The 11080-nt window shown below is 45.5% G+C and overlaps 1 protein-coding gene across 1 annotated transcript; it reads right to left on the reverse strand.

Moving 5' to 3' along the window:
* Positions 1–217: 217 nt before the first annotated feature.
* On the reverse strand, positions 218–5687 carry LOC122210080 (proline-rich protein 36-like). Its single transcript, XM_042922538.1, has 2 exons — positions 3970–5687; positions 218–514 (listed from the first exon to the last, which is right to left on the reverse strand). Exon 1 carries the CDS (start codon positions 5528–5530, stop codon positions 4019–4021), a length of 1512 nt encoding a protein of 503 aa, XP_042778472.1. The 5' UTR covers positions 5531–5687; the 3' UTR covers positions 218–514; positions 3970–4018.
* Positions 5688–11080: the final 5393 nt, after the last annotated feature.

An 11080-nucleotide genomic window follows, 5' to 3' on the forward strand; every position in this document is an offset into this window, starting at 1 on the left:
ATTTTAAAAACCAACTTTTTTTGGGGGGCGCCTGGGTGGCGCAGTCGGTTAAGCGTCCGACTTCAGCCAGGACACGATCTCGCAGTCCGTGAGTTCGAGCCCCGCGTCAGGCTCTGGGCTGATGGCTCGGAGCCTGGAGCCTGTTTCCGATTCTGTGTCTCCCTCTCTCTCTGCCCCTCCCCTGTTCATGCTCTGTCTCTCTCTGTCCCAAAATAAATAAAAAACGTTGAAAAAAAAATTAAAAAAAAAAAACAAACCAACTTTTTTAAAAAACAAAAATCATTTAGAATAGCATAGTTTATTATGGCTTAAGATTCTGGCAATAACTTTATGATCTGAAGCTGGAAAATTCTCCCCAACACTGACACACGTACACTTGGCAAAGGCCGTCTAGTAGGCCCACTGGCCTGAGAGAGATCAGCACTCCACATGAAGGTTTCTGAAACGAGGTTAAGAGGTGAGTACTTGTGCTTTTATAAAGTTGGCACTTAAGTCTGTAGAAACACTGGTGATTCTGGAAAGAAAAAAGCAATTTGTATTTGAGATGATATTTATAAACAGAGTGGAACAAAAAAATTACAGAGTTCTCTCTGGGAACACAGCTTTCAAAAGAGGAGCCACCCATAGGTTGATGTGGGGTATTACAGCTCAAGTTACAATTGACGGGCTTACGAAGAACGCTCTTTAATAACTTTAACTTGAAAGGAAAGCTTATAATCTACGCCTTATAACAAATCATACATCAATTATACCTCAATTCTGGCTCCAATGGAGCCCACCTCTGATTGTTAGGACAAACAAGACAATCCCTGTGCATTACTTAGTACAGTGTGTAGTGTATTATAACACCCAATAAATGTTATCTGTTGTTATTGACAAATGCCCCAAGTGCATCTTAGTTCAAAATGGGAATATGATGATAAATATAACAGGGGCTCCTGGCTGGCTCAGTTGGTAGAGTGTGTGACTCTTCATCTTAGGGCCCCGAGAACAAGCCCTATGTTGGGTGTGGAGACTAGTTAAAAAAAATAAAAATTTAAAAATAATTTAAAAAGAAAAGATAAATAAAACAAAGGTGAATAAGATCTTCATGGTCTAAAAGATACCATGACTAATTAAGAGCTAATGAGTCCTCTGAGGATAAAAACATTTTTCTTTAAGTACCTCGTGAACTACAGAGGAATTTTTTTTATTATTCTAGATCAGGGTTCCTCAATCTCACAGTAATAATGGTTTGGATGGAATAACTCTGTGTTGGAACGGGCCAGCCAGTGCACTGTGTTTTGCAGCACCTCTGGTCTCTACCCACCAGATATCAGGAGTGCCCCTGCTCAACTCTGCATCTTTCTGTTGCTGGGGACTATCACTGTGAGTTCAAAGGCCAACGTGGGCATCAGTTTCCACCCCTGCTCTCCCCAGAGCTCCCAATGCCTGCCTGTCTGGCCAGTGTCTGCTCAGGGCCTGAACATCACCATCTACGCATTCTAGACTCCACTAGGGGCAAATGCCAGGCACCAAACAGTGGAATCTCAATCTGGGAGTCAAAGACTCTGGAAATCACCTCCTTTCAGGCCAGCGGAACAAGAGAGGGCCAGGATCCCTGAAAGATCAATGCTCTTAGGTGAAAGCCTCCAGATGAGTCAACGGGAGTCAGAGGAACTATGCAGCCTACCCACACACACCGGGGGCCGTTTTCTTTTCTCTCTCAGTATATAAGCAATCACATAATATCCTTGATTCTGCCTTTTGGCCCACAGAGCCTAAAATACTTACTATCTGGGTCTTTATAGAAAAAATTTGTCAACTCTTGTTTTAGGTAAGTATCTTACGGTCAGTATAGAGAAATGTGTCATAACATTTGGTGTTCATTCTACCTGACGTCATCTTTGTAGCAAAAAAAGGGGTGGGGGGGGGTGTGCCTGGGTGGCTCAACTTGTCAAGTGTCTGACTCACGGTTTCGGCTCAGGCCATGATCTTATAGTTCGTGAGTTTGAGCCCCGCATCAGGCTGTCTGCTGTCAGCACAGAGCCCACTTTGGATCCTCTGTACCCCTCTGCCCCTCCTCTGCTCTCTCTCTCTCTCTCTGTCTCAAAAATAAGTATTTTTAAAAAGGATTTTAAAAGAAGTTATGTGCAAGTAAATAAACATCTGAAAGCGTTTTCCAAGATGAATGCCCATGGAGCCTACACTTGGGTTAGAAACTGTTGCTAATGTCTAAGAGGCCTGTTTTCAGCTTAGAACTGGTAAAGACCTTAGAATTATTATCTAATTACTGGCCTACTGCCATTACCTTAAAACAGAGACCACAGGTAGAATTATAACACATCTTATCTTTCTTTTTTTCTTTTTTTTCTTTTTTTAAGTAGGCCTCATCCCCAGCATAGAGCCTAACAAGGAGGGGCTTTAACTCATGACCCTGAGATCAAGACCTGAGCTGAGGTCAAGACCCCAAGGCTTGGGGCCTCTGGGTGGCTCAGTCGGGTTTAGTGTCCAACTCTCGATTTCAGCCCCGGGTCATGATCCCAGAGTCAAGGGATGATGCCCCGTGTCAGGCTCCACTACTTGGGATTCTCTTTTTCTCTCTCCCTCTGCCTCTCTCCCCTGCTCACGATCTCTCTCTCTCTCTCTCTCTCTCTCTCTCAAATAAAAACATAAAAATAAAAATAATTTAAAAGCTTTAAAGAAAAAGAGTCAGAGGCTTAACCGAATGGGCCACCCAGGTGCCCCCACACATTATCCTTCTTAAAAGGCCTAAAGAAGAAAGAAATTAAGAGTTGGACTTCCACAAAATATTCAGTTGTTACCCCTCGCCCCCCCCCCCCCCGGAAATGAAACCAACCAATATGAAATAACCTTCTTGGATAACATGTTGATAGCATTTAAACAGGGAGCATTAACATAACCTCAAAATACTGCTCTGCTCTATACTCTCCCCACCTCCAGAGCAGGTAATTTATGGAATAGGATTAGAGAAAAAGATCTCTAATGAATCTTTTATGTGAATACCATTATGACAGCACTTAACCGACTGAGCAGGGTCACCAATTTTGACCTTCACATGACCTTTTCTACCTTTCTAATTGACAGAAGGCTGAGGAGTTAAGTGGAATTGGTCCTCAATAGCCTCAAGCATAGAGTTCATCAAACAGGTTAGCACAGAGGGTCTTGTGATCTAGTAGAAAGTTCACGGGATTTAGTACAAATAGCCAAATGTTTTCCAAACTTCAGGATCATTCAACCTTCACTATACAATTAATTTTTTACCTTTAAGTTGGCTCATGTAAGTGTTTGAGTTTTTTTGGTTTTGTTTTGTTTACTTAACTATGAAAAGTTACTTTACTTATACTGTGAAAAGCAATTGGCACTATTGTCAATAGAAAAACCAGTTATTACTTGGCATAAGTAGAAGTTACCCATTGAAATAACTTTAACACACACGGTATTAAATCCTAGCTGGGTACAGTTGTTGCCTACCAAAGCATAAGAGAGGTGCTGGAGATCACGAATTCCAAACTAAGGATGTTCTCCTGGACAGAATCAAAAGGACCACAAAAGAATTGAAAGGGGAATAACTTCCCCCCTGGAGGACTTGTTGCTATTTAATGCTGTGCCCCTGTACTGCCTACAATCATCCTGTTTCAGAAACATTGCGGAGTCCCTCTCCCCACCCCACCCACAGCTCCTGGTGGAATGTCTTACTTACCACCCTGTCCTTAGTAAGCCTAAATAAGAGAAATCGATCTCACTCTGGGGGTGAGCAGGTAAAGCTTTAACAACACTGTTCCACGCACAGCACTAGGTTTCAAAAACCTCCCGAAGTTCAAAAGATCTAATCCATGCAGGAACAGACCACTTCACCTCCACTTGCCTCATTTTTTTTTTTTTTTTTTTCCAACAGAAGGGACTGAGGAAACCAGCAGAACACAGACCTGGAAACAATCAAGGAATACTACTTCCAAAGGCACTTACTTGGCAAAGGCCTGAGCAGCCACTCGGATGGCTGGGGTCTGGTTCTGTACTAGGGAGGGTGACTTCTTGTCTCTGAGGCAGGGACAGGTGTGTTCTCAGGGGGCACTGACTGCTGCGCCTGGGACCCAGGGGGTGGAGATGCGGTGGCAGGGGGTTCCTGACTCAGCTCCTGGCTCGCTGGCAGTGGAGTCTCAGAAGCCTGTGCAACTGGCTTCTGAAACTCCTGGGCCGACGCAGACTGGCTGGGAGTCATCTCTCGAACTAAAGACATGATGCTCTGGGGGTCCTGCCGGGTGTGACACAGGGCCTGAAAGTCCGGGACAGCAAGGGAGAGCCGCAGGTCCACAGTTTGGTTCTGAAAAGACTGGGATGACAGAAGCTGGATCACAGACACAGGGGTGCTCAGGGCCTGGGCTTGGGGAGCCAGAGCAACTGGAGATGTAGTTTCAGAGACCAGAGAAAGATTCTCAGGCTGGCTCTGTGAGGCTGCAGACAACAGCTGGTAGCTTTGAGAGGCCAAAAGGGCCTGGAGGTTGCTCTGCGCTGATGCTGGCACCAGGGGATGACCCTGAGAGGCCACGGGCACCAAGAGGTGGCTCTGAGTGGCCATGGGCACCAAGGGTTGGCTCTGCGTTGGCAGAGACACCAAGGACTGGCTCTGAGAGGCAGGGACGAGTCCAGGTTGACTCATGGAGGTCGAGGGGGCAGCGGGCAGACTCTTAGAAGCCAGGATGGGCGCAGCCTGACTGCCGGAAGCCAAGGAGGCGGCAGGCTGACCCGCAGTGGCAAGACTGACTGCAGGCTGGATCCTCAAAGAACGCACAGCTGGAGGCTGGCGGGCGGAGGCCCAGGGGACTCCGTGCTGGCTCCTGAAGGGGAGGACGGCTGGGGCCCGAGGCCGGTCGGGAGGAGACACAACGAACTCAGGCGGCCCCAGATGCGTGGATGACGATCCCTTCACGAACCCTGGCAGCCCGGCCCCAGGGCCTGGGGAGCGAACTCCCTCGGAACTTCCGACCGGTTCAGGTTTGGGGCCCAGGTCCTCTCCGCGCAGGTCTTGCGCGTCGCCGCTCTCCTGGACACTTTGCGTCGCGTCTTTGTCCTGGTCCTCCTCCTCCAGCCGGTTTTCGAGCTGGCCCGTGACGGTCATATCCAGAGAAGCAACGGTCTTAAGGAACCTCCTGCGGCTGCAGCGCCGCCGGAAGCCCCTCAAGTTGCGGGACACGTTGCAGATGGTGAGAGAGAAGCGGTGGCTGACTGTCTGGCTTAGCGCGTCCACCATGGTGGAGGAGAGCACGTGGAAGGGCCTCTTCGAGGGCTCTTCCGCAGTCAGTTCGATGTTGCCGGTGTACCAGAAGACCCACCACAGCAGGCTGAGGAAGATGATGATGGAACCCAGGTAGAGCAGCAGGTCGCAGAAGACCAGGCGCGCGAAGACCCCGGTGAACAGCACGGTCGCGCCCACCGTGTCGAAGGCGACGCCCAGCCAGAAGAAATGCCTGCAACGGCCGAGGCCCGTCCGCTTCCGGGTCTCCTCCACGGAGTTTCTTGAAACCTCCATGAGTTGCCACTGTCGCCGCCGCCAGGTCCGCAGAGGAGACCAGCCCGCCACCCTCCGGTTGTGGTCTCTGGGTCGCCATGGCAACGCCCCTGACGGGAGAGGGGTAGAGTGGGCGGGGCGAGAGGGAAAAAGAGGTCTCCTATTACCTGCCGTGAGAAAAAAAAAAAAAAAAGGGCGGGGGCATCGCCCAAGCCAGGGGCGCATGCGCCTTGCGTCCCGTCGCCCGCGCGCTCGACCTCCCCGCATGCGCAGTGTTTCCGCCCAGTGCGTCTCTCGCGTTTCCCCAGCATCAGGACCCGAACGTGGGGAATTTAGCTCTGGCGCCGGTGGTCTCTGTCCCGCTTTTCGGGGGTGAAGTGCTGCATTCCGCTCCCCACGCCCTGCCTTTGAGAGCCCGGGCCAGCTTTGAGGGAGAGCAAAGGTCAAGGACCCTCTTCTAGTAACTTCGCCCGCAGCTGGGAGTACAGCGTGGCCCCAGGTGCTGCCACCTCCTGAGGAGTTAATGGTGTCCTTTGTTTTGGTGAAGAAGCGGCTAGATTAGGATCTATTGTTAGAGCTTAATTCCCATCTTATCTATTTGCTGGTAGTTACGTTCTTGCCGGTTAACAGCACACCTAGAAGTGAATTCTCTGAGGGTTTTTCCACTCTCCATTGTCTTTCCTTTTATTGTTACCATTTTTGTTCACCTGTTGGCCCTGGCCCCTGGGGATACTTAAGTATCAGCGTTTCCCACTCTTCCCAACAGAGTAAGGTAGGAAAACTGTGTCAAAAATAGGAACACCGACTGGAGCCCGAAAACCACAGTAGATTAAAAATGAGTTCATTGGAACCTTGGGAATTGGGCGTGAGAAAATTAAAACCAGCGTTAAGACCTGGTGTCATTCAGGTTCTGTTAATAAAAAGTCACAGCCAAGCACCGGCCCCTGGTCTCTAAGTTGCTAAAGGTGGATTTTTTTTTTTTTTGATGATCTTTTAATTTAAAATACATTAGATGTGCAGAAAAGTTGTGAAGAGAGTATAGAGGGTTCCTCTTTACCACCCCCCCCCCAACACCCAGTGTCTGCGCTTTGTGTTTTAAGATGGATTACAAAGCAGCTCCTTAATTCTCTTTATAGATACTTCTACAAGTTTAGGAACCAATGTTTCATGAATTTCTTGAATCAGTCAGTAACATTACTTCTGAACTTGAGTACCCCTGAAGTACGCTAAGGGATACCTGATGTCCCAAGACAAAATATAGTCTCTCTTCCTACAATGTCAATTTTCCTTGATGGCAAGTATTTTAAAACAGTAATATTACAAAAAATAAACATGTTTTATGGAATAGAATCTAAAATGAGAAAGTAGGGGCACCTGGCTGGCTTGGTTGGTAAAACATGTGACTATAATCTGAGACTTGTGAGTTTGGGCTCCACCTTGGGTGTAGAGATCTCTAAAATCTTGAAAAAGAAAGAAAGCCCCTATCCTGGAGATACAGCATAAATCTGTTCCTCCTGTTAAATGCATAAGGATATTCTGTTCTCCATAATTTCCTTGTGTTTATTTTGATATTATTGAAACAGTTAAAAATATATAAGAAAATAAAAGTTAATATTTCATGTAAAAATTTCTCCAGTTTGTTACTACCCCAGGGCTTGCTTTATTTTGACATTTGGGATACTAGATTAGAAAATTTCTTTTGAAGGGTTCCTGGTTGGCTCAGTCGGCCAGGTGTCCGACCTTTGATTTTTGGCTCAGGTCATGATCTCATGGTTCGTGAGACGGCACCTGAGTCTAGCTCTGTGCTGACAGCGTGGAGCCTGCTTGGGATTCTCTCGCGCACGCTCGCTCTCTCTCCCCCTCCTCACCCACCCTCCCTCAAAAATAAATAAATAAACATTTTTTTTTTAATTGTGTTTGAGAAATACTGCTATATATAGGATGGTGGCATAAGAGAAACTCCTTCATTTTTGGAGGAAAATAAAATAACCCTGCCAGCAAAAGATGTCCATACCAATATAAAAGAGAGAGAAAACACAATTTATTACTGAGTAATTACTAATACGTTTATATGCATGTAAGGAAGCACAAAACCTTTGGGTTACCTTTGTGGTGTCGATAGGGAAACAAAGGCAAATGAAAAATTAAATTCCCTTGCCGCCTATAGCCCATTGACAAGTCCTTGAGACCAACAGTCACCTCCCTCTAGGAGCCCAGCTGCCTGGATGATGACACTTTGCTAAGGGCAAAAGGCAATCTTAGCTTAACATTATCCCAACCCCAGGATCCTGTAAGTCTGCTTTAACATCGAAAAAATTCCTTTGGAAACTACTTTTATCTCTACATCCCAAGATACATGTTGGCAATCCAACTCCAAGCTTATGGCCCCCTGATAGGCATCTGAAGGGTCTCATGACTGAGTTTTTACCAAACGGGAATAAACGGCCTTTTCCTAACAACAGCTAGCCCCTCAAGGTCCCGGAAGCCTTGCTTCTAAAATGCCTCAGAGACTTAGGTCATCCCTAACCCTCTCCCAAGCTGAAGGTATATAATCAGCCATTTCTCACAAACCCAGTGCAGCTCTTTCTAACCATGGGTCCTGCCCGTGCTTTAATAAAACCACCTTTTTGCACCGAAGATGTCTCAAGAATTCTTTCTCAGCCGACAGCTCCGAACCCCAACACTCCAAACCACATCATTATTAGGATATGCCTCCTGAAGGAGGTGCCCCTGTGACTTCAGAACCAACTTGGCGCCCTATAAATACCGAGGAAATAATTTTCTTCTTGCGCCATGACGGCTCTGCCGAGCCTTCTCTGGAATCATATTTCCCAATTAGCAAGCACTGAACCTTGCCTGTTCTGGACTCTTTCCTTTCTCGTCTGACATTTTCACAAGTTTTTATTGCACAAAGTACCCATTTATGGAGAGATCTGATGCTTCCCAATCTTAGCATGCTAAAGTATTTTTTACAGACTCAGGACTGTTTCTGGGGAGAGAAATTCTGCTACAAATTTAAAGAAGGGAAACACATTCAGTCAGGAAATGAATATACAAAATATCGAGACCTTCCTTCCAAGAAAATAGGTAGGGCATACAGCCAGTGCCCAGCCAAGTCGTATTGATCGCAGAGGTGAAAGAAAATGTGTGCTGGTACATTTACACATCTGTTAATTTTTTTTTTTTTTTTTTTGTGGTTAATTTTCCCTACAGTGTTAAAACAGTCGAAACATATTGAAAAACTGAAGGGGTGCCTGGGCGGCTCAGTTGGTTAAGCGCCCAACTACACCTCTGCTCGGGTCATGATCTCACGGTCCAGTTCGTGAGTTCGAGCCCCACGTCAGGCTTTGTGCTGACAACTTGGAGCCTGGAGCCTGCTTCAGATTCTGTGTCTCCCCCTCTCTCACTGCCCTTCCCCTGCTCTCACTCTGTGTCTCTCTAAAAAATAAATAATAGGGGCGACTGGGTGGCTCAGTCAGCTGAGCGTCCGACTTTGGCTGCTCATGGTTTCACAGTTTGTGAGTTCGAGCCCTGTGTCGGGCTCTGTGCTGACAGATCAGAGCCTGGAGCCTGCTTCGGATTCTGGGTCTCCTCCTCTCTCTGCCTCTCCCCTGCTCATGCTCTGTCTCTCCCTCCCTGTCTCTCAATAATAAATAAACATTCTAAAAAATTTAAAATAAATAAATAATAAATATTAAAAAAAAAATTTTTTTTAACTGAGAACTCGGGGCACCTGGGTGGCTCAATTGGTTGAACAACCAATTCAGCTCAGGTCATGATCTCACAGTTCCTGAGTTTCAGCCCCTCGTTGGGCTCTCTGCTGATGCTTTGGATCCTCTGTCCCCCTCTCTCTCTGCCCCTTCCCTGCTTGTGCTCTCTCTCAAAACTAAACAAACCTTAAAAAAAAAAAAAAAAAAAAAAAGAAAGAAAAACTGAAAAGCGAAAAAACATTATTTTAAGTTTAAATGTAATATACCAAAATTAGAATTACAATTTTATATTCCTAGCTCTAATGGAAACAAATAATTTTTTTTTTAATTTTTTAAATGTGTATTCATTTTTGAGAGAGAGAGAGAGAGAGAGAGAGAGAGAGAATGAGTGGGGGAGGGACAGAGAGAGGGAGACAAAGAATCCAAAGCAGGCTTCAGGCTCGAGCTGACAGCACAGAGCCTGACACAGGGCTTGAACCCACAAACCGTGAGATCATTACTTAAGCTGAAGTGGGATGCTCAACCAACTGAGCCACCCAGGCACCCCGCAAATAATATATTTTTTTAATGTTTATTTATTGGAGGGGGGGAGGGGCAGAGAGAGAGGAAGAGTAGAATTCCAAGCAGGCTCCTGGCTGTCAGCCTGTCAGTACAGAGTCCCACAAACCTTGAGACCATGACCCCAGTCAAAATCAAGAGTCAGATGCTCAACCAAATGAGCCATGAAGGCACCCCAGAAGCAAATAATATTTTCAAAATATACTTCCTGGTGTATCTTGCTTCAGTAGAGAGAAATGCCATGTTTTGCATTTTTTCATGAACCAGTTACCATCGCAAATAATTTTTGATTACTTTTGGGAACGCAAGCAGGTGCAGCCCCTCTGGAAAACAGTATGGAGCTTCCTCAAAAAACTAAAAATAGAACTACCCAAAGACCCAGCAATTGCACTACTAGGCATTTACCCAAGGGATACAGGTGTGCTGTTTCAAAGGGACACATACACCCCCATGTTTATAGCAGCACTATCCACAATAGCCAAAGTATGGAAAGAGCCCAAATGTCCATCGATGGATGAGTGGATAAAGAAGATGTGGTATTTATACACAATGGAATATTACTCAGCAATGAGAAAATGAAATCTTGCCATTTGCAACTATGTGGATGGAACTGGAGGGTATTATGCTAAGTGAAATTAGTCAGAGAAAGACAAAAGTCATATGACTTCACTCATAAGAGGACTTTAAGAGACAAAACAGATGAACATAAGGGAAGGGAAACAAAAATAATATAAAAACAGGGAGGGGGACAAAACAGAAGTGACTCATAAATATGGAGAACAAACTGAGGGTTGCTGGAGGGGTTGTGGGAGGGGGGATGGGCTAAATGGGTAAGAGGCACTAAGGAACGTACTCCTGAAATCATTGTTGCACTATATGCTAACTAATTTGGATGTAAATTAAAACAAATAAAATTGAGAAAAAATAAAAAGAAAAGAAAAAGAAAAAAATAATTTTTGATTACTTTACACTTATTGAAACATTTTTCAGGACCCCAACATTGTGACTGTTATTGTAAAAAAAAAAAAAAAAATACATAAAGGTAGCTTCCAAATTTAGACATACTGCATTAAGCAAAATTTGTGACTCAATCTTAGATGAACAAAACACAATGGTGATTTTTCAAAATACGAATTGTTGATCCTGAATGCTGCTTAAAATCACTGGAGATGAAATTTCAGCAGGACTTAATTTTGTCAGAATATTGGGGAGTGAAATCAGTGGCTGCTGGCTCTAAATCAGATCTTTTTGAAAATAATTTTCATAGGGGCACCTGGGTGGCTCAGTCGGTTAAGCGTTCGAC

Source organism: Panthera leo, chromosome E3 (assembly GCF_018350215.1).
Source record: "Panthera leo isolate Ple1 chromosome E3, P.leo_Ple1_pat1.1, whole genome shotgun sequence".
NCBI classification, from domain to species: Eukaryota; Metazoa; Chordata; class Mammalia; order Carnivora; family Felidae; genus Panthera; species Panthera leo.